The 23,954-nt window shown below is 54.5% G+C and overlaps 2 protein-coding genes across 4 annotated transcripts in view; both read left to right on the top strand.

Moving 5' to 3' along the window:
* The window catches only part of LOC133349729 (cyclic AMP-responsive element-binding protein 3-like protein 4), a 38,158-nt gene extending 28,245 nt beyond the window's left edge, over window positions 1-9,913 (top strand). For 2 of the 3 annotated variants that reach the window (XM_061563556.1, XM_061563468.1), the window contains exons 8-12: window positions 653-759; window positions 1,598-1,666; window positions 2,588-2,672; window positions 4,981-5,074; window positions 5,678-9,913. In XM_061563556.1, the coding sequence (XP_061419540.1) occupies window positions 653-759; window positions 1,598-1,666; window positions 2,588-2,672; window positions 4,981-5,074; window positions 5,678-6,120 (798 nt within the window). In that variant the 3' untranslated portion in view covers window positions 6,121-9,913. The remainder of the gene's footprint in view (window positions 1-652; window positions 760-1,597; window positions 1,667-2,587; window positions 2,673-4,980; window positions 5,075-5,677) is intronic. The other variant, XR_009755987.1, reaches the window with a different exon arrangement.
* Window positions 9,914-17,231: 7,318 nt separating this feature from the next.
* On the top strand, window positions 17,232-21,295 carry MRPS21 (mitochondrial ribosomal protein S21). Its single transcript, XM_061579349.1, has 2 exons — window positions 17,232-17,386; window positions 20,660-21,295. The coding sequence occupies exons 1-2, from the start codon at window positions 17,304-17,306 to the stop codon at window positions 20,838-20,840; spliced, it is 264 nt and encodes an 87-aa protein (XP_061435333.1). The 5' UTR covers window positions 17,232-17,303; the 3' UTR covers window positions 20,841-21,295.
* The last annotated feature ends 2,659 nt before the right edge of the window (window positions 21,296-23,954 follow it).

Genomic DNA, 23,954 nt, shown 5'->3' with positions numbered 1-23,954 from the left:
GGGATTTGATTCCTTACCTGTACCCGTACCCGGCCGCACGGGTAGCCGGGTATCGGGTAGCGTACGGGTAGGGAACGGGTACCCGTATCCAGCTGGGTACGGGTACCCGTTCCCTACCCGTACCCTACCCGAAATGAGTGACAAACGGTTACTCACCACTCTTTGGTTCTTTCGGTAAAGTCACGTATAAAGATAAAATAATAAATTAAATAATAGCATACTAGGACGTTTATTATTATTTTTTTATTATTTTATCTTTATACGTGACTTTACCGAAAGAACCAAAGAGTAATTCCTGCAGTCACGAAAGCTCCAAATTAAGATTGGTTACTCACCAGTGACTCACGGCCTACCCGTACCCGTACCCGGCCGCACCAGGGTCGCAAACGGCTACCCGTACCCATACCCGGCCGGGTACGGGTAGCCGGGTACCGGGTAGGGTACGGGTATCGGGTACCCGATTGCGACCTCGGGCGGTGAGCAGAGTGGCACGCGCGATGGTTCATTCTCCGTGACGGAATCAGCGAGGTTTTGCCGTTCGTTTTGTGGCGAGTGCGGCCTTGGTTCTAACCGCCCGGCACACCACATCACGCGTCCCTCTCGCTATGGCTGTGGCTGCCCCCCCCCCCGCCCCTCTCACCGCGTCCCGCAGGTGGAGGAGCGGGTGCTGAAGCGCGTGCGGCGCAAGATCCGGAACAAGCAGTCGGCACAGGAGAGCCGGCGGCGCAAGAAGGAGTACGTGGATGGCCTCGAGAGCAGGTGACGGGGGTGGGGGGCAGCGGGGGGCAGCAGGGTGGGGGGCATGGGGGGGGGGCATGGGCAGCGTGCCCATTGGAAGAGAGGCCATGCCATCGAGCGAGAGAGAGAGAGAGGGCCATGCCCCCGCGGTGACAGGCCGTGGGGTTTGTGACGGAGCCCCCAGGCTGGACGGTGAGGGGGACATGCCCTTGGGAAAGAGACCACGGGGTACCGGGTCATGACCACGAGAGGGGCGTGTCCGTGAAGGGGGGAGGCTGACGTGCGCGCGCACGTGTGTGTGTACGTGTGTGTACGTGTGTGGGCATCTTTATACGTGTGTGTGTGGTGTGCGTGTATGCTGTATGTGTGTGTGTGTATGCTGTACGTGTGTACGTGCGTATTCTACCTGTGTGTAAGACGTACGTGTGTGTATGCTGTACGTGTGTGTATGGTGTGTGCATGCTGTATGTGTGTGTGTATGCTGTACGTGTGTACATGCGTATTCTACCTGTGTGTATGCTGTACCTGTGTGTGTATGCTGTATGTGTGTGTATGCTGTACGTGTGTGTATGCTGTACGTGTGTGTATGGTGTGTGTGTGTATGGTGTGTGTGTGTATGGTGTGTGTGTGTATGCTGTACGTGTGTGTATGCTGTACGTGTGTGTGTATGCCGTACGTGTGTACATGCGTATTCTACCTGTGTGTAAGACGTACGTGTGTGTGTGTGTGTGTATGCTGTACGTGTGTGTGGTGTGTGTGTGTGTGCTGTACGTGTGGTGTGTGTGTATATACTGTACGTGTGTATGTGTAAGCCGTACGTGTGTGTGTGTGCTGTACGTGTGTGTGTGCACTTGTGCAGGGTGTCTACATGCACCGTTCACAACCATGAGCTCCAGCGGAAGATGCAGCAGCTGGAGAAGCAGAATCTGTGAGTAGCACCAGCAGCACCAGCAGCAGCAGCAGCACCAGCAGCAGCAGCAGCAGCACCAGCAGCAGCAGCAGCACCAGCAGCAGTAGCACCAGCAGCAGCAGCAGCATCAGCAGCAGGGCAGCCGATGTGGCCAGAGTGAAGCCAAACCCCTCCACACCAGGGTCGCGCTCAGAATTCGTCAGAGGAAAAGCGTACGTCACGGAGAGCGATTCGCAGAGGTCGCAAACGGGTTTTGATTCCTTACCCGTACCCGTACCCGGCCGCACCAGGGTCGCAATCGGGTACCCGTACCCGTACCCTACCCGATACCCGGCTACCCGTACCGGCCGGGTATCGGGTAGGGTACGGGTATCGGGTACCTGATTGCGACCTCTGGGATGAAGCCATGTTGCAGGCGCGGGTGGGTTCATTCTAGGAACTTGAATTGTGAGAAGAGACAAGACGTTGGGAAATGAGTGACAAACGGTGACTCACCAGTGGCTCAAGGCCTACCCGTACCCGTACCCGGCCGCACCAGGGTCGCAAACGTCTACCCGTACCCGTACCCGTACCCGACTGGGTACGGGTAGCCGGGTATCGGGTAGGGTACGGGTATCGGGTACCCGGTTGCGACCTCTGGCGATTCGTGCTTGAGTGTTTGTGTGTACGATGCCAAAGGGTGTGCCGCGTCGGGTGGAGGAGGGCGTACAACACGCACTGCATTCCACGAGCGCGATCCCACCCAAAGAAATACATAGCGGGCGCATCGCGACATCGCTCGCTAAACCCCACGTGTTAAACACATGTGACTGCACGTGTACACGCACACACGTGTGCACTCGCGCACGCACACACGTGTATGTGCACGCACGTGTACACGCACGTACGTGTACACGCACGTACGCACGCACGAGCACATGTGGTGTGCGTCTTTCCCAGGTCCCTGCTGACGCAGCTGAGGCATCTGCAGTCCCTAATGAAGCAAGGCTCGGCCAAGGCAGCGCAGACTGGCACCTGCGTCATGGTGGGTTCACACACAAAGACAAAGATCCCCCGCGTAGCCTTGACAGACTGTTGGTGCAAGTGCTGTCAGCGAGTAGCACCTATAGCGATGTTTACACACTGCACCAGGTACTGATTTGAGGCTGAGTCGACCTAGGAGAGGCTCACAACCGGCTCAGATAATCGTCAACGATGTTGGTCGTGAGCGGGAATCGGACTCGGGTCGCTGGGTTCTTAGCGCAGCGCATGAACCGCTACACTTCCATAATAGAGGTTTTTGGGTTAGATCACGTAAATATATAAATGTGTAGTTAAACCCGTCACCACCCGACACAGCTAATTAGTAAGGTTTGTCACGTAACCAGAACGTGCCAATTCGTTACTAGTACAGCACTAGTGTGTAGTGTAGTGTATAGTGTAGTATACTAGTACAGCACTCGTATGTATTGTATAGTGTAGTGTATAGTGTAGTATACTAGTACAGCACTAACCGGTTGTGTGTTGGAGAGCCAAGCCACAACATTTACAATCTGAGTACGACGTTTCGCCAGTAATTACAACCAGCTTCATCAGGCGACAGCTAGATTTGTGGAGAAGTCCACCTGTTTCGCTCCTTATATACACACGCCATGCCACACACTCACCATGCCACAACAACAACCGCCATTCGCCACTAAGTGGCGGTGACGTCACCACGACGCTTGTGCCAGGCCATGTGCACTTTGAGGCCACGTGAAGTGTCTCTGGCAGGAGGTCACGGGGCAGACCCAGGTGCCACGGGTCGACTGACTGAGATGACTGGCTGATGCGCCACCTGTGCCCCCTACTGTGCCAACTTGCTGTGCTTTAGCCACCCGGCGCTCTGCTCGTTGTTGTGAGCGTCGCTCCTCCGCCCTCCGTTGTTGTTGGAGGGCAACTGCTGCTGTTATTGCGCTGATCTGGCCCATGCTTTTCAATCACTCCAGACCAGGTGCCAGCATCATGACCAACTCGGGCATTGAAGTTGCCAAACAGGATGACACTATCCCGAGGGGCCACTTTAGCTAGCACCTGTGACAGGAGGTCATAGAAGCCATCTGACTCATCGGCCTTGCCTGCATCCCTCCACGGATGTTCGTCTTCGGTGGGGGCATAAGTAACCACGACCACCACTCCTCGCCTCTGGTTGATGGGAAGGCGAGCCCAAAGTAGTCTGGGGATTACCGCTTCCCACACCTCACCGCCACGCTCCCACACCCCCTTCATTATTTTGTTCAGAAGAAGAGCCACTCCCTGTTTTTTGGTAGTCTCCTGCCCCGAGTAGAGGACTGTCCACCCCTTATGGTGGCAGGAGCCAGAGCCGGTCCACCGGACCTCCTGAATACCACAGAGATCCAGGCGGTACCGGTCCAGCTCCCGACAGAGGAGTGGCAGCCTCTCCTCCGCAGTGAGCGTTCGAACATTTCACGTGGCCACCCTTAGTGGTTTTTTGTTTCTGGAGGAGCCCCGAGGGTAAAGATTCAATCTCCTGGCTCTGCCAAATGGGGTTTGGCCAGGAGACGTCATAGACGCCTGTGCCCCCGGGGCCTCCGGCACAAGCTTATTAATTAGATATTTTATACGTGGTTTTGTGGTAATTAATTGAAAGGGGAGGGGTTACCAGCCCCTCGCACCCGTCCAGAGCCCCGATTTGGCCGCTGTGGTGGTTATGAACGCTACGAGGGGAGAGGTCAATCTAAATTGGATCCTCCCCCCACGGCACTGCCCACCACAGCGTTGCCGTCCGGCACCACGAGGAGGTCGGGGGTTGTTTTTCACCACGCCACGTTGACTAGGACACACACACTCACCGTTACGCTTCACACACACACACACTTGCCGTAGTCATCCACACAATTTGCTAGTACCGCACCCACCTGCCACAGCACCGCAGATGCACCTGCCATGACCCCTGCCACGACCCCTGCCACGACCCCTGCCACGACCCCTGCCACGACCCCTGCTACGACTCCTGCCATGACCCCAGCCACGACCCCTGACACGACCCCTGCCACGACCCTTGCTACGACCCCTGCCATGACCCCAGCCACGACCCCCGCCATGACCCCTACCACGACCCCTGCCACGACCCCAGCCATGACCCCTGCCACGACCCCAGCCACGACCCCAGCCACGACTCCCTGCCACGACCCCTGCCACGACCCCCGCCACGACCCCTGCCACGACCCCAGCCATGACCCCTGCCACGACCCCTGCCACGACCCCTGCCACGACCCCCGCCACGACCCCTGCCACGACCCCCCACGATGACCCCACGTTGCGCTGCCGCCCACGTTGTGCCGCCCGTGCAGGTGTTCCTGCTGTCGTTCGCCCTCATCCTCTACCCCAGCTGCGGCCCCTCCTCTCCTGCCACCTCGGCGCCCGCCACCTACCGCCCGCAAGGAGGTAAAGGCGGCCACGCGAGGTTTGGGCGGCGCCGGTGGTCGCACTCGCGCCTTGCGGCAGGAAGAGGCTGGGGGGTTCGAAACTCCGACTGCGGCGCCCATCTGTGTGGCGTTCGCGTGCTCTACAGAGTGAGCGAGTGTGCGCAGTTTGTATGTTGGTAATTGGTTTTTTACCCTTTTATCTGGCAACAAAACTGACACCTTTTTTTACGAGGAGTCATGTTTGCATAGACCACAATACCTGCGGTCATAATGCAAACAAAAAACACAACTCTGATCATGTATGCACTGTCCTTGAAGTTGATTGGTCCACACCCGAGACAGCTTTCCTTAGAGCCTAGTCTCACATGGGTTGGACCAGATGACGCCAAAAGGCGCAGTTTGTATGTTCCCTCCTTGTTTTGCATGGGCTTCTTCTGGGATTTCGTCCCATGGCAACAAAAAAACAGAGAACCCAGAGTCATCCCATGCTCCTCTTCCTCCTCCTACTCCTACCTCCCCCCCCCCCTATTCCTCCCCTCCTCCTCCCTCCCCCCTCCTCCCTCCCCCTCCCGCCTCCTCCTCCTCCTCACTCCTCCTCCTACCATCTCCTCCCGCCTCTCAGTGCTGTCCAGGTCACTGATGGACACCGACGCGGCCAGAGTCGTCGCCCCCACGGACGACCCCTATGGGGCCTCCCCAGGGCCTCCCATCCCGCCCGTCGCCCCGGCCGCTCCCGGCCACCCGGCCCAGCCCGAGGCCGCGGTCGGAGTCGCGGCATCCGAGGAGGGCCCTGCCCCAGTGGCCTCTGACCCCAGGAGGAGACTCGACCAGATCCAGCGCAAGGAGAGACAAGAGGAGGAGGAGGAGGAGACGGGCAGGAGGCACGGGGCCCCCGGAGGGACGGGGCCCAGGAACCGGACGGCGCCGGGCGCCGCCGGGGGACACGGGGAGCGCCGACGTCCCTACGCGGGGCCCAGACTGGGGCCCAGACTGGGGCCCAAGTCGGAGTCCCTCCTGGGAGGCCGTGGGCAGCCTCCGCTGCACGTGACGGCCGGGGAGATGTAGGGAGACGGGAGTGGAGGCCACTGGAGATCGGCCGACGGCGACTACGACGATGATGATGTTGTTGATGATGGTGATGTTTGTATTCCATAGTGAATTTTATAGTAGCGCGTGTACAGGCGTTGAGTCGATCAACTGCTGGATGAGGGCCCCACCCCAAGCTGTTATTTGACCGTCTGCCGTCCCGCGAGGGAGCGGCAGGTTGGTGTTGAAGGCGGGGAGCGTAGAATGTGAGAACGTACAGCACAACAACTGGTTCTGCTGTACGGCCCTCCGTTGTGGCGACTGCACGTAGCCCTGCAGCCATAGCAACAACAGCAACCCATAGCAACCCATTCACCAAAGCACTAATCAGGTTCCATTCCTGGTCATTTGTTCACGAGATTTTGTATTAGCCGTAGTGTGTGTCGTGTGTGGGTAGCGGTAGGTAGTGTGTGTCGTGTGTGTGTGTAGCGGTAGGTAGTGGGTGTCGTGTGTGTGTGTGGGTAGCGGTAGGTAGTGTATGTCGTGTGTGTGTGTGTGTAGCAGTAGGTAGTGTGTGTCGTGTGTGTGTGTGTGGGTAGCGGTAGGTAGTGTGTGTCGTGTGTGTGGATAGCGGTAGTGTAGCGCTTCGAATCCGGCGACCCGAGATCGATTCCCGCGCACGGCCAACACCAGTGACGATGATTTAAATCGGTCCTGGACCTCGCCTAGGTTGACTCAGCCTCAAATGGGTACCTGGTTCGATGTGTAAACATCGTTACTAGGGAGACAAAGGTGGCCGAGGATTGTGCTGGTCACCCACCCCCTCGTGTGCCGTACTGGCCTTCTTAGGGTCTCGCTAACAGCACTTGCCCCCACAGTCGGTTAAGGCTACACGGGGGAAACAGGAAGACTTACGGCAATCCGACTTCACGGAATTGCTCTCATGAACAATGTAAAAAAATTAACCCGTAAAAACAAAGTATTTCACTATAAATCCTTTATATGCGTGGCGGCTAGAGTCCTCTCGTCCTCTGGCTTGAGATGGCTGCCACCTATGGGTCAGATGATTGCCTGCCACCATTAAGCAATTGGTAATTAAATATAAAAAAAAAATGTTCCTAAAAAGTGTAAAGTTATGGAAACATTTTTTCACGAAAATAAATTGTCACGCACAACGAGTCTGTGTGCAAAATGGCAGCTCGATTGGATCACGGGAAGTGGGTTAAAAAACGACCGAAAGATTTGCACGGTCGTAAGCGCGCAAGCAAGCAAGCAAGTGAACTTAATATAAAGGATTTAAAAAGAAAAATTCAACATGCGGAAATTCCTCGCGTTAGCTACGCAAGCGCAAATAGTGCAGCGTGGTGAGGTTGTCGATGAATGCCGAGGGGCGAGGCGTAAGGGGCCGTCCATAAATGACGTCACGCACCTAGGGCGGGGGGGGGGTTCAGACTTTTGTGACGATGTGTGACGAGGGGGGGGGGGGTTGAGAAATGTGACGTCACATCAAAATGCGCAACTTTAAATAAATATAGAATTTACACCATTGGAACCTCATTTGCCAGTAAAAAATATATGATAATCGGTTTTTTACCCTTCTATCTGGTAGTGCGCCTTTTGGCGTCATCTGGTCCAACCCATGTGAGACTAGGCTCTAAGGAAAGCTGTCTCGGGTGTGGACCAATCAACTTCAAGGACAGTGCATACATTATCAGAGTTATGTTTTTTGTTTGCATTATGACTGCAGGTATTGTGGTCTATGCAAACATGACTCCTTGTAAAAAAAGGTGTCAGTTTTGTTGCCAGATAGAAGGGTAAAAAACCAATTATCATATTTTTTACTGGCAAATGAGATTCCAATGGTGTAAATGCTTAAACCCGAGCTTTCATACTCTGATGGTGCATTGTCTTCTAGTTGTGCGCCTTTTGGCGTCATCTGGTCCAACACCATGTGAGACTAGGCTCTAAGGAAAGCTGTCTCGGGTGTGGACCAATCAACTTCAAGGACAGTGCACATTATCAGAGTTATGTTTTTTGTTTGCATTATGACTGCAGGTATTGTGGTCTATGCAAACATGACTCCTTGTTCAAAAGGTGTCAGTTTTGTTGCCAGATAGAAGGGTAAAAAACCAATAATATTTTTTACTGGCAAATGAGGTTCCAATGGTGTAAATGCTTACCCCGAGCTCTCATACTCTGATGGTGCATTGTCTTTGAGTTGTGCGCCTTTTGGCGTCATCTGGTCCAACCCATGTGAGACTAGGCTCTAAGGAAAGCTGTCTCGGGTGTGGACCAATCAACTTCAAGGACAGTGCACATTATCAGAGTTATGTTTTTTGTTTGGATTATGACTGCAGGTATTGTGGTCTATGCAAACATGACTCCTTGTAAAAAAGGTGTCAGTTTTGTTGCCAGATAGAAGGGTAAAAAAACAATTATCAAATATAGAATTGTTATAGCAACACTAATCGTTATAACAACACTCCTACAACATCAGAGTGCAGCGCCACATTAAATACGCACTACAATGACAATAGTTTAAAGCGATTTGAAGCATGTTTTATTTTCAAAATGGAAATATGGTTTTGGGCGGGGGGGAGGGGGCAGAGCTTTGTGACGTCATATTTGACGGGGGGGGGGGGGTCTGACTTTTTGTGACGCCGAGGGGGGAGGGGGGTCAAAAATCGTTCAAAATCGCGTGACGTCATTTATGGACGCCCCCTAAGGCTAGGGATTAAGGGAAATGTAATTTTTTGTAGCGTTCAGTAATGATTTTCCTTTTGTAGCATTACGTAATTCAGTTTTCTATGCTTGGAACTAGCAATAGCACCGCTAGTATTCGCGTTAAGTTCTATTTTACGAGTTATCTGCTGTATGTACTTTATTTAACACAATTACACTTCAATTGCTCGTGGTCTCAGCCAACAGCGATCACAGAAGTCTCGGGCCTTGCCTAATGCACGGTAGACGGACATTCGGAAGTGACTGATTTCTGTTTAGATTGAAAGCTTTCGTGACTGCAGGGATTAATATTCTTGGTTCTTTAGGTAAAGTCATCACGTAGAAGGGAAACAATAAAATAATAAAAATATCAAACAATAAAATTTTCACGACGTTTCGACTGCAACACAAGCAATCATCATCAGGTGTGAAACATGTTCTTGCTGTGTTTTTTTCACACCTGATGACGGTTACTTGTGTTGCAGTCGAAACGTCGTGAGAATTGTATTGTTTTATATTTTTATTATTTTATTGTTTCCCTTCTACGTGACTTTACCGAAAGAACCAAGAATATAACTGCTTTCTGTTAACAATGTTAAAATAATGTTTCATGATATTCATCAATAATTGTATACAGTATATGTTCTCGTTAGTTTAATTATGGGTTAGTGTTCAGGGTAGATGTTCGATTGAATACAAGAATCGTAGGAAGTGCAGAGCATATGTACAGCGATACGATCAGGTAGCGAAAGATAACGGTCGACTGACATACGGAAAATTCGGGTTACGGATCGCACTTGGGAACCTAACCCTTCCGTAACCCGGGGGACTGCCTGTATTTTTCTTTGTGTGAGCTTCGTCGATTGTTCGCCGTATCAAGGGGGTGGCCCAAACACATTCCTGCGGAGGGAGCTGGTAGGAACGTTGGGTTGCTCGGTCAATGGCCAGGGTCAACGGCGGCGTGGTGTATTCCGCAATATGCCCGACTGTGAGGGCGGGCACAAGCCGGCGTGAGTAGGTTAAACGTTGAGTTTTATAAGGGCACCACGGGGTGAGCAGCCCCTCCCCTCCCCTCCCAGCCCCACCCCTCCCACCCCCCACCCAGCCCCTCCCCACCCTCCCCACCCAGCCCCTCCCCACCCAGCCCCTCCCCACCCTCCCCACCCTCCCCACCCAGCCCCTCCACACCCTCCCCACCCAGCCCCTCCCCACCCAAGCCCCTCCTCACCCTCCCCACCCAGCCCCTCCCCACCCTCCCCACCCACCCCACCCAGCCCCTCCCCACCCAAGCCCCTCCTCACCCTCCCCACCCAGCCCCTCCCCACCCTCCCCACCCACCCCACCCAGCCCCTCCACACCCTCCCCACCCAGGCCCCCCCACCCTCCCCACCAAGCCCCTCCGCACCCTCCCCATCCAGCCCCTCCCCACCCAGCCCCTCCCCACCCTCCCCACCCCACCCAGCCCCTCCCTCCCCACCCAGCCCCTCCCTGCACAACGGACACAATAATCCCCTGTGTGCCGGTGGAAGCAGGTGGTTCCTACCAGTAAAAAGTAAATCTGTGCATGCAGAGAGAGAGCGAGCGGCCCTTGGGAAGCGGGGCCCCCGTGGCACGAGCCCTTTCAGGAGCGCTGCCGCAGATTTCTAAACTGCAAACCTGCAAAGACAGACCAGCCACGCACGGGGCGACCCAACAACCCATCGTGCGGCAAACCCCACCGTGTGACATCACTCGGCAAATGAATGCGTCCTCTCGGGTTTATATTCTCTCTTGTATCGCCGTGGAGATTTTTTTTATCGCAGCTTTGTTCTTAAACATTTTACGCATTCTAGCAGCGAATTATTTGAACAGTGGAAGGGGGGAGAGAGGCACGGATGAGGTGGCGCGTGGCTTTTGACGAGAGCTCATGGTCGGAGGAGTTCCCTAGCTGAGCGTTAGTGGTGGTGGTGGTGTGGAAGTGGTGGGTGGTGGGGGGCGCATATCAGAACGTTTCAAGGTGACGGGCATTCACGACCACAGATGCAGCGCTGTGTGTCCGTGGTGGCGAGTTCCTTTCAAGCAACGGGCCGCTCGGCCAGAACGCAGAGCCCCCCCCCCCCCACTGTGGGAACCCGCAGGGTCAGTAGGTTGGTCCAGATGTACTGTGACCCCCCACCCCCTTCACCCCCAATTAATTGACCCCCCCCCCACACCATTTTTTTCTCCCTTTGCATATTCATTTCTGTTTTAAATAAACATTTTGGAAAAATATATGACTTTTTTTGAGAGAATAAAATGGGGGGGGGGGGGGGGGGTGGTGGGGGAGGGGTCACGAGACATCTGGACCACCCTGCAAAACGGAGACGCATCACAACCCCCGCGCAAGGAACGAGGCGACCCAGGCCGCAGGGGATGCAGAGCGCAATTAACAACAACAACAACACCAACAACAATAACAAAAACACGAACAACAACAACAACAACAACACCAACAACAACGCCACCAACAACAACACCAACAACACCAACAACAACACCAACAACACCAACAACATCAACAACAACACCAACAACAACAACACCAACAACAACACCAACAACAACATCAACAACACCAACAACAACACCAATAGCAACAACAACAACAACAACACAACAACATCATCAACAACACCAACACCGACAACAACACCAACAACAACAACAACACCAACAACAACACCACCAACAACACCAACAACACCAACACCAACAACACCACCAACAACAACACCAACAACAACACCACCAACAACAACACCAACAATACCAACAACAACACCAACAACAACACTAACAACAACACCAACAACAACACCAACAACACCAATAACAACAACACCAACAACAACACTAACAACAACAACACCAACAACAACAACACCAACAACAACACCAACAACAACACCACCAACAACACCAACAACAACAACACCATCAACAACAACACCAACAACAACACCAACAACAACAATACCAACAACAACACCAACAACACCAACAAAAACACTAACAACAACACCAACAACAACACCAACAACACCAATAACAACAACACCAACAACAACACCAATAACAACAACACCAACAACAACAACACCAATAACAACAACACCAACAACAACAACACCAACAACAACAACACCAACAACAACACCAACAACAATAACACCAACAACACCACCAACACCACCAACAACACCAACAAAACCAACAACAACACCAACAACAACACCAACAACAATAATAGTAACAACAACACCAACCTAACACGTCCCGTGTCAGTGACGCTGTGTGTGGCCGTAACAGGGGAACATTTTTTTAAAAATATATAATTTGTTCGGGAAATTTGCCAAATGATTGATCTGCTCTGAAGAAGGACCATTGCCCAAAACGTCGCCTAATTATATGTGGCCTCGAGTCCGTGTGGTCTACCGAAGCGGTTCCAGATCTCCCTGCACACCGCACGCGTCACTGCCAACCCTCAACACGCGCGTGTGTGTGGAGGTGCAACACACACGCGTATATAAGGGCTTCAACTGCGAGGGATGCACAAACTAACAACATCGCCTGCCCCACCGGACCTTGACGCACTGGTGGTGGACAACCTCAACGATTTTCGACGGGACCCTTCCATGGTTTTAGCAGTTTGGGCGACGTGGACAAAGGCACATGGGGACAATGGAGCCATGCCTTGCGCCCCATGGTCCAAGCATGCATGGATGTCTTGGGATCACAAAGGCACCTGGGACAATGGAGCCAGGCCTTGTGCCCCATGGTCCAAGCATGCGTGGATGTCTTGGGATCACAAAGGCACCTGGGACAATGGAGCCAGGCCTTGTGCCCCATGGTCCAAGCATGCGTGGATGTCTTGGGATCACAAAGGCACTTGGGACAATGGAGCCATGCCTTGTGCCCCGTGGTCCAAGCATGCGTGGATGTCTTGGGATCACAAAGGCACCTGGGACAATGGAGCCAGGCCTTGTGCCCCATGGTCCAAGCATGCGTGGATGTCTTGGGATCACAAAGGCACCTGGGACAATGGAGCCAGGCCTTGTGCCCCATGGTCCAAGCATGCGTGGATGTCTTGGGATCACAAAGGCACCTGGGACAATGGAGCCAGGCCTTGTGCCCCGTGGTCCAAGCATGCGTGGATGTCTTGGGATCACAAAGGCACCTGGGACAATGGAGCCATGCCTTGTGCCCCATGGTCCAAGCATGCGTGGATGTCTTGGGATCACAAAGGCACCTGGGACAATGGAGCCATGCCTTGTGCCCCATGGTCCAAGCATGCGTGGATGTCTTGGGGTCACAAAGGCACCTGGGACAATGGAGCCAGGCCTTGTGCCCCATGGTCCAAGCATGCATGGATGTCTTGGGATCACAAAGGCACCTGGGACAATGGAGCCATGCCTTGTGCCCCGTGGTCCAAGCATGCATGGATGTCTTGGGATCACAAAGGCACCTGGGACAATGGAGCCAGGCCTTGTGCCCCGTGGTCCAAGCATGCGTGGATGTATTGGGATCACAAAGGCACCTGGGACAATGGAGCCATGCCTTGTGCCCCGTGGTCCAAGCATGCGTGGATGTCTTGGGATCACAAAGGCACCTGGGACAATGCAGCCAGGCCTTGTGCCCCATGGTCCAAGCATGCGTGGATGTCTTGGGATCACAAAGGCACCTGGGACAATGCAGCCAGGCCTTGTGCCCCATGGTCCAAGCATGCGTGGATGTCTTGGGATCACAAAGGCACCTGGGACAATGGAGCCAGGCCTTGTGCCCCGTGGTCCAAGCATGCGTGGATGTCTTGGGATCACAAAGGCACCTGGGACAATGCAGCCATGCCTTGTGCCCCGTGGTCCAAGCATGCGTGGATGTCTTGGGATCACAAAGGCACCTGGGACAATGGAGCCAGGCCTTGTGCCCCGTGGTCCAAGCATGCGTGGATGTCTTGGGATCACAAAGGCACCTGGGACAATGCAGCCAGGCCTTGTGCCCCGTGGTCCAAGCATGCGTGGATGTCTTGGGATCACAAAGGCACCTGGGACAATGCAGCCAGGCCTTGTGCCCCGTGGTCCAAGCATGCGTGGATGTCTTTGGGTCACGTAGCCGCAAGTTGGCCCTATGTCGAGAGGCCGAGTTTTCAATGGTGGCCTCTCGTGCTTAAGTCACTTGACGCATGTTGACACGCCGGTGGTCTGCGAGGTTGTATTTTGGCGACGGCAGGTCAACATGCAAGCGTACATCGGCAGGGGGGACCGCATCCCTGCCGTACATTAAGAAGAATGGCGAAATTCTAGATTTGAAGCTTTCGTGACTGCAAGGATTCATACTCAGGTTTTTTTTCGGTAAAGTCACGTAGGTAAAAAATAAAATTAAAAGTTAATAAAAGTAATAATGGAAATAAAATAAAATAATAAATCACGACGTTTCGGAGGCAACACAAGTCTCCGTCATCAGGTGGGACCGTCACAGCTAATGCAGTAATTTTAGCTGTGACGGTCCCACCTGATGACGGAGACTTGTGTTGCCTCCGAAACGTCGTGATTTATTATTTTATTTTATTTCCATTATTACTTTGATTAACTTTAAATTGTATTTTTTACCTACGTGACTTTACCGAAAAAACCTAAGAGTAAGAATGGCGAAAATCCATTAGCCGCGTGAGGTGCCATCCGGTATGCGGCCAGGACCCCAGGGATTTGCAGATCACAGCCGAGCTGCGAATCGATAATTGTTTTTTTACCCTTTTATCTTGCAACAAAACTGACACATTTTTTACGAGGAGTCATGTTCGCATAGACCACAATACCCGCAGTCCAACACCATGTGAGACTGGGCTCTAAGGAAAGCTGTCTCGGGCGTGGACCAATCAACTTTAAGGACAGTGCATACATTATCAGAGTTATGTTTTTTGTTTGCATTATGACTGCAGGTATTGTGGTATATGCAAACATGACTCCTTGTAAAAAAAAGTGCCAGTTTTGTTGCCAGATAAAAGGGTAAAAAAACAATTATCATGTTTTACGGGCAAATGAGCTTCCAATGATTCTAGATTTGAAGCTTTCGTGACTGCAAGGATTCATATTCTTAGGTTTTTTCGCTAAAGTCACCGTGTAGGTAAAACATTAAAATTAATAAAAGCAAAATAAAAATAAAATAAAAATCACGACGTTTCGGAGGCAACACAAGCTTCCGTCTTCCAGGTGGAACCGTCACAGCCACGACAGCTGTATCACCGTCACAGCCACGACAGCTGTATCACCGTCACAGCCACGACAGCTGTATCACCGTCACAGCCACGACAGCTGTATCACCGCCACAGCCACGACAGCTGTATCACCGTCACAGCCACGACAGCTGTATCACCGTCACAGCCACGACAGCTGTATCACCGTCACAGCCACGACAGCTGTATCACCGTCACAGTCACGACAGCTGTATCACCGTCACAGCCACGACAGCTGCATCACCGTCACAGCCACGACAGCTGCATCACCGTCACAGCCACGACAGCTGTATCACCGTCACAGCCACGACAGCTGTATCACCGTCACAGTCACGACAGCTGCATCACCGTCACAGCCACGACAGCTGTATCACCGTCACAGCCACGACAGCTGTATCACCGTCACAGCCACGACAGCTGTATCACCGCACAGCCACGACAGCTGTATCACCGTCACAGCCACGACAGCTGTATCACCGTCACAGCCACGACAGCTGTATCACCGTCACAGCCACGGACAGCTGTATCACCGTCACAGCCACGACAGCTGTATCACCGTCACAGCCACGACAGCTGTATCACCGTCACAGCCACGACAGCTGTATCACCGTCACAGTCACGACAGCTGCATCACCGTCCAGCCACGACAGCTGTATCACCGTCACAGCCACGACAGCTGTATCACCGTCACAGCCACGACAGCTGTATCACCGCACAGCACGACAGCTGCATCACCGTCACAGCCACGACCGCTGTATCACCGTCACAGCCACGACAGCTGTATCAGCCGTCACAGCCACGACAGCTGTATCACCGTCACAGCCACGAACAGCTGCATCACCGTCACAGCCACGACAGCTGGATCACCGTCACTAGCCACGACAGCTGCATCACCGTCACAGCCACGACAGCTGTATCACCGTCACAGCCACGACAGCTGCATCCACCGTCACAGCCACGACAGCTGCATCACCGTCACAGCCACGACAGCTGCATCACCGTTCACAGCCACGACAGCTGTATCCACCGTCACAGCCACGACAGCTGACATCCACCGGTCACAGCCACGACAGCTGTATCACCGTCACAGTCACGACAGCTGTATCACCGTCACAGCCACGACAGCTGCATCACCGTCACAGCCACGACAGCTGCATCACCGTCACAGCCACGACAGCTGCATCACCGTCCACAAGCCACGACAGCTGCATCACCGTCACAGCCACGACAGCTGTATCACCGTCACAGCCACGACAGCTGTATCACGTCACAGTCACACAGCCACGACAGCTGTATCACCGTCACAGCCACGACAGCTGTATCACCGTCACAGCCACGACAGCTGCATCACCGTCACAGCCACGACAGCTGTATCACCGTCACAGCCACGACAGCTGTATCACCGTCACAGCCACGACAGCTGTATCACCGTCACAGCCACGACAGCTGTATCACCGTCACAGCCACGACAGCTGTATCACCGTCACAGCCACGACAGCTGTATCACCGTCACAGCCACGACAGCTGTATCACCGTCACAGCCACGACAGCTGTATCACCGTCACAGCCACGACAGCTGTATCACCGTCACAGCCACGACAGCTGCATCACCGTCACAGCCACGACAGCTGTATCACCGTCACAGCCACGACAGCTGTATCACCGTCACAGTCACGACAGCTGTATCACCGTCACAGCCACGACAGCTGTATCACCGTCACAGCCACGACAGCTGTATCACCGTCACAGCCACGACAGCTGTATCACCGTCACAGCCACGACAGCTGTATCACCGTCACAGCCACGACAGCTGTATCACCGTCACAGCCACGACAGCTGTATCACCGTCACAGTCCACGACAGCTGTATCACCGTCACAGCCACGACAGCTGTATCACCGTCACAGCCACGACAGCTGCATCACCGTCACAGTCACGACAGCGTATCAGCGTCACAGCCACGACAAGCTGCATCACCGTCACAGTCACGACAGCTGTATCACCGTCACAGCCACGACAGCTGCATCACCGTCACAGTCACGACAGCTGTATCACCGTCACAGCCACGACAGCTGTATCACCGTCACAGTCACGACAGCTGTATCACCGTCACAGCCACGACAGCTGCATCAAGTAAATGAGAGATTGCAGGAGCTACCACTCCGTTTATTCGCGCCGCAGGAACGTGGAGTGACCCTCGCGGGCCGGGCAGGGCGCCCTCTGCCGGCCAGAGAGCAGCGGCAGCAGCAGCGGCGATGGCGGCCCACGCGAAGTTCATCTCCCGCACGGTGATGGTGCACAGCGGCAACGTGGACGCGGCCTACAAGCTGCTCAACAGGTGAAGGGGATTAGGGGGGCTGAGAGGGGGTGCTGAGAGGGGTGCTGAGGGGGGGCTGAGGGGATAAGGGGGCCGGGGAACCCCACAAATGGGGCCCACGCGAGAGGGACACCTGGAAGCCTGCGCTAGGCCTCGGGCACCACGTGGTCGCCGGGTAGCGCCTCGCTCCGCGGAGTTCATCCCCTTGGGCCCCCTTGGGCCCCCTTGAGCTCCGGAGACCGCTGGGGTTCCCTGGGGCCACCGAGGGGGACCCCTGGGGGACCCGGCCCCCCACGAGCTCGTCCGCACAGGCCTCGGGCCTTGTCGCCCTTGCGGGGTCGAGTCGCCTCCTCCACCCCGCGCTCAGTCAACCTTGGCGGGGTCTCTGTGGGAACCCCTCTCGGTGTGAGTCTGTGGGTCTCTGTGCGAGTCTGTGGGTCTCTGTGCGAGTCTGTGGGTCTCTGTGCGAGTCTGTGGGTCACTGTGCGAGTCTGTGGGTCTCTGTGTCAGTCTGTGGGTCTCTGTGTGAGTCTGTGGGTCTCTGTGCGAGTCTGTGGGTCTCTGTGTGAGTCTGTGGGTCTCTGTGTCAGTCTGTGGGTCTCTGTGTGAGTCTGTGGGTCTCTGTGTCAGTCTGTGGGTCTCTGTGGGAGTCTGTGGGTCTCGGTGTGAGTCTGTGGGTCTCTGTGTCAGTCTGTGGGTCTCTGTGTGAGTCTGTGGGTCTCTGTGTGAGTCTGTGGGTCTCTGTGGGAGTCTGTGGGTCTCTGTGGGAGTCTGTGGGTCTCTGTGTGAGTCTATGGGTCTCTGTGCGAGTCTGTGGGTCTCTGTGTGAGTCTGTGGGTCTCTGTGCGAGTCTGTGGGTCTCTGTGTGGGTGTCTGTGGGTGTCTGTGTGAGTCTGTGGGTCCCTGTGTGAGTCTGTGGTCTCTGTGTGAGTCTATGGGTCCCTGTGTGAGTCTGTGGGTCTCTGTGTGAGTCTGTGGGTCTCTGTGTGAGTCTGTGGGTCTCTGTGTAAGTCTGTGGTCTCTGTGTGAGTCTGTGGGTCTCTGTGTGGGTGTCTGTGGGTGTCTGTGTGAGTCTGTGGGTCTCTGTGTGAGTCTGTGGGTGTCTGTGGGTTTCTGTGGGTCTCTGTGTAAGTCTGTGGGTGTCTGTGGGTCTCTGTGGGAGCCTCTCTCGGTGGGAGAATGTGAGTCTCTGTGTAAGTCTGTGGGTGTCTGTGTGAGTCTGTGGGTCTCTGTGTAAGTCTGTGTGAGTCTGTGGGTTTCTGTGGGAGCCTCTCTCGGTGGGAGTCTGTGGGTCTCTGTGTGAGTCTGTGGGTCTCTGTGGGTGTCTGTGAGTCTCTGTGTAAGTCTGTGGGTCTCTGTGTGGGTCTGTGGGTCTCTGTGTGGGTCTGTGGGTGTCTGTGGGTATCTGTGTAAGTCTGTGGGTGTCTGTGGGTCTCTATGGGTATCTGTGTGAGTCTGTGGGTCTCTGTGGGTGTCTGTGGGTCTCTGTGTAAGTCTGTGTAAGTCTGTGGGTCTCTGTGGGAGCCTCTCTCGGTGGGAGAATGTGAGTCTCTGTGTAAGTCTGTGGGTCTCTGTGTCAGTCTGTGGGTCTCTGTGTGAGTCTGTGGGTCTCTGTGTGAGTCTGTGGGTCTCTGTGGGAGTCTGTGGGTCTCTGTGGGAGTCTGTGGGTCTCTGTGTGAGTCTATGGGTCTCTGTGCGAGTCTGTGGGTCTCTGTGTGAGTCTGTGGGTCTCTGTGCGAGTCTGTGGGTCTCTGTGTGGGTGTCTGTGGGTGTCTGTGTGAGTCTGTGGGTCCCTGTGTGAGTCTGTGGTCTCTGTGTGAGTCTATGGGTCCCTGTGTGAGTCTGTGGGTCTCTGTGTGAGTCTGTGGGTCTCTGTGTGAGTCTGTGGGTCTCTGTGTAAGTCTGTGGTCTCTGTGTGAGTCTGTGGGTCTCTGTGTGGGTGTCTGTGGGTGTCTGTGTGAGTCTGTGGGTCTCTGTGTGAGTCTGTGGGTGTCTGTGGGTCTCTATGGGTATCTGTGTGAGTCTGTGGGTTTCTGTGGGTCTCTGTGTAAGTCTGTGGGTGTCTGTGGGTCTCTGTGGGAGCCTCTCTCGGTGGGAGAATGTGAGTCTCTGTGTAAGTCTGTGGGTGTCTGTGTGAGTCTGTGGGTCTCTGTGTAAGTCTGTGTGAGTCTGTGGGTTTCTGTGGGAGCCTCTCTCGGTGGGAGTCTGTGGGTCTCTGTGTGAGTCTGTGGGTCTCTGTGGGTGTCTGTGAGTCTCTGTGTAAGTCTGTGGGTCTCTGTGTGGGTCTGTGGGTCTCTGTGTGGGTCTGTGGGTGTCTGTGGGTATCTGTGTAAGTCTGTGGGTGTCTGTGGGTCTCTATGGGTATCTGTGTGAGTCTGTGGGTCTCTGTGGGTGTCTGTGGGTCTCTGTGTAAGTCTGTGTAAGTCTGTGGGTCTCTGTGGGAGCCTCTCTCGGTGGGAGAATGTGAGTCTCTGTGTAAGTCTGTGGTTGTCTGTGTGAGTCTGTGGGTCTCTGTGTAAGTCTGTGTGAGCCTGTGGGTCTCTGTGGGAGCCGCTCTCGGTGGGAGTCTGTGGGTCTCTGTGCGAGTCTGTGGGTCTCTGTGGGTGTCTGTGGGTCTCTGTGTAAGTATGTGGACGTCTGTGGGTCTCTGTGTGAGTCTGTGGGTCTCTGTGCGAGTCTGTGGGTCTCTGTGCGAGTCTGTGGGTCTCTGTGCGAGTCTGTGGGTATCTGTGTGAGTCTGTGGGTGTCTGTGGGTCTCTGTGTGAGTCTGTGGGTCTCTGTGAGTCTGTTGGTCTCTGTGTGAGTCTGTTGGTCTCTGTGTGAGTCTGTGGGTCTCTGTGGGTCTCTGTGCGAGTCTGTGGGTCCCTTTGCGAGTCTGTGGGTCCCTTTGCGAGTTTGTGGATCTCTGTGCGAGTCTGTGGGTCTCTGTGCGAGTCTGTGGTCTCTGTGCGAGTCTGTGGGCCCCTTTGCGAGTCTGTGGATCTCTGTGCGAGTCTGTGGGTCTCTGTGCGAGTCTGTGGGTCTCTGTGCGAGTCTGTGGGTCTCTGTGAGAGTCTATGGGTCTCTGTGTAAGTCTGTGGGCCCCTGTGGCGGTCCATCTCTGTCTTCACGTTCGTGTCCACGTACGGTGGCTCGCCATTAGGGGTGTAAAGTCCCATATACGGCCCACGAGATGGAACAGCTTCCCTACCCCTGCCCCGATGATCCCTGACTCCCTGACCCCCCCCCCCCTCTAATCTCCCCCCCACCACCCCCTCTTAATCCCGTGCCGTGGGTCCCGTGTCGCCACCGCAGGATCCTGACGCACGACCGGGTGCTGGAGGACGCTCGGAGGCGCCGCTACTTTGAGAAGCCGTGCCGCCAGCGCCAGCGCAAGAGCTTCGAGGCCTGCAAGCGCATCTACGACACGGACATGGCGCGCCGCCTCGCCTTCGTGTCCCGCAAGAGCGGCTTCGACCCCTGGGTGGGCTGCTGAGGCTCCGCAAGCCGACTCCCGCTGCACTTCCACACCCCCCCCCCCCTTGCGGTGACATCTGGCACCCGGCGTTGCCAACTTCCCGACGATCCTCCGACAACGCTGCGAGATGGACCCCTGCGACGGTCCTCGACAAATGTCACGAGAAAAACTCAAATGTCTCATCGTCTTCGAGCGGTGGTCGATCCACGGGCTCGATGTTTATTTTTGATCTGTGCGTTTAGTTGTCGTCCTTCGCCCGCACCTCCGATTCGCACGGTCGGCTGCGTACGGCGCGACAGAAGTTCAACATCCATAATGTAGTTTTTTGGGTTAGATCGCGTAAATGTGTGTCGTTAAACCCACCACAGCCAATTGGTCATGTTGTGTCGCGTAAACAGAACGCGTCAATTCGTTACTAGGACAGCAACATCGGTGTGTTGGAGTGCAAATCCACAACATTTACAATGTGAGTACGACGTTTAAAGTTCAACATACGTACGCTTGACGGAGGCATCCCCCCATCCGACCCACCCCAAACCGCTGCCGCCTCTTGCGAGCCTCTGCTGCAACACCACACGGCACCCCTAGCGCCTGGCAGGAGCCGATTCCATCATGGGTGTCTGACAGTCGAGCGAGCGTTACCCCCCCCCTCGTACACGGTTACAGGATCCCTGAAGGCACACCGGGGATCGCTCGTACATCTACACAATGTCCTCGGCCCAGAATGTCGCTGTTGCGAGGTCTTCGTGAATCTGTGGGTCTCTGTGGGAGTCTAGCAATGTTGGAAGCACGGTCTCACAGAAGGAAGCGATGGCTTGCCCCTTCCACCCCACTCCCCTTCTCCAGCTGGAGTGGAGTTGTGTCTCACCCCCAGCTGGGTGTAGAGCGAATGAGACGGGGAGGGGGAGATGGGATTTCACCTTCCTCGCTGCAGACGCCTTCTGTCAAGGTCAAAGGGTGAAACCAATGACATTGCTTCCTTCTAGAAGATCCTTCAAGCTGTTGTAGAATTGTTGTGTGTCCTCCCCCCTGCAAGTCTCCTAATAAAGTGTCGAAACAAACTGGATTCAGGTTTTTGGGGGGTTATAGTTGGCACGTCCTTCAAGGAGTGATTGTACAGTTTCGTCATCGCCAGTGTGTAGTGATGACGCTAGTTGTAATTACTGGCAAAACGTCAGATTGTTAATGTGGCTTGGCTCTCCAACACACCGGTGTGCTGTACTCGTAGCGAATTGGCACGTTCTGTTTCCGTGACAAACATTACTTATTGGCTGTGGCGGGTTTAACGACACATTTACGTGATCTAACCCCCCAAAAAAAAACCTGTTATGGACCAGTGTCTGGCTTTTAGGTCTTCTCTTCACCTTGGTTGTTACCCTATGGGTGCCACTCCAGTGGCGGTCTCGGTCATCTGCCCTCGTTGATCTAGCGTGCGTCTCATCTCGCCACAACACGGTCCACCGCCCCGATTCCACACCCATCTCTCTCCTTCCGCGCGGACGAACCTCCGAGTCCCTTACCCATTCCGCCCTGAAAAATTGGAACCCATCTCTCCGCTCTGGAGTTGGGTCACGGAGGGCAGCATCGAAGGGCATCATCAGGTGGAAATCTATAGCAGCCAAATAATTTAAACGAGAGCTCCTGGTGGGCCTTCGCGCGACCCCTGAGGTGCGCCTCCCCCCCCCCCCCCCGACAATGCACAAAGAGTGAAAACACCGCCCGTCATCATCATCATGCTGCTGCTGTCAACCCCCAATGGTTTCAAATGTGTGGCGGCTCTCACACTGATGATGCCTTGTCAGCGAAAGTGGCCCCCCTCTGAAAATGAGTGAAGAACACCGCTCTCACCGCATGTTTCTGGCGCTGGGTACCGATAACCGCAGGGAGTTTGGGGAAATGCGTAGCACGTCGCGCCTTGTTTGAGTTGACCTTGCGCTTGACCTCGCCTTTGACCCCCCCCTCCCCGTTGTGACCTTGACCCCACCTTGCCTTTGACCTCCCCCCCCCCCCCGTGTCTGTCGCGCGTTCGTATCCAGGCCTTTGCCCATAATGTTGTGTTTTAATAACTTATAAATAAAAGCACATTTACAAACCCGCTGCACCGTGGCCGACATTGCACTGCCGGTTAGGAACAAACCGCGCCTTGCACGTGGATTACGCATCGCCTTGCGACAACGCGCGTTTCAGAAAGTTCTGAACTGAATGGGCAAGCGCGGAGTCGACGGGGGCGAGCGGTGAAGGCAAAGCAACGTAATTGTTGCTCTGGGTTGTGGTTTCGCCAAGCTTTTGGGCAACCTTTAAAGATGAATGTGTGGTCCACAATTCGGCGTTTGTTGGGTCCTGCAGAGCAAACGCCACACCGGATCCTCTTCACGAGTTAGCGTGCATCACCGCCACCCTCGTCGAGGACGGGGCGAACCGTGGCCACGCTGCACGTGGCTGGATGAAATTCGGCACCGTGCAGGCAGCAGCGAGGGCTGGTGGAGCGTGCGAGTGTTGTGAAACTCCCTTTCCCCGTGGGTCGAGGAGGAGTTGTAGCCTGGCTCTGTCAGGAGAATGCGGTTATCGTAAAAACGTGGACCTCGGCCGTTCCCTCTGTATGGGGTGGTGTTTCCCCCTCGCACGCGTAGCTTTTGAAAAAAAAAATCCGGCTTCCTGAATGCAAACACTGATTAAGTGGACTTGGAAACGCCTTAATGTAGAGGACTGCAGAGCTTGGGCAGTTGTTGGTGCCGGCCCATCACGTGACTGCTGTCTGTGGACGCTTTCTTGTTGAGAGCGAGCAAATCCTGTGCCGTGTGGCAATATCGTTACAAGTTGACATTGTGTTTTTGCTGCTGCTGCGGCTGCTGTGTAAACACTTTCAACCGTATTCTTCGTTCTTTTGGTAAAGTCACGTAGAAGGGAAATAATAAAATAAAGAAGCTTTTTTTTTTCTACGTGACTTTACCGAAAGAACCAAGAAGATGAATCCCTGCAGTCACGAAAACTTTAAATCGAAACTTTCAATCGCGGCTGAAAAGCTTTGAAAAAAACAAAGCAGGCAGACCGGTCGAGATAAAATCGGCAGCTGCTCTAACCGCACTTTCACGTTGGGGCGTTGAGAGAGCTCTACAGGTGAAGGGGGTGAGA

The sequence above is a fragment of the Lethenteron reissneri genome, chromosome 1 (genome assembly GCF_015708825.2).
Source record: "Lethenteron reissneri isolate LAM-NWPU_2019-01 chromosome 1, ASM1570882v1, whole genome shotgun sequence".
In the NCBI taxonomy this organism is placed as follows: domain Eukaryota; kingdom Metazoa; phylum Chordata; class Hyperoartia; order Petromyzontiformes; family Petromyzontidae; genus Lethenteron; species Lethenteron reissneri.
Note: the sequence above shows the minus strand (reverse complement) of the source record. Positions and strands in the feature narration are given on the sequence as shown.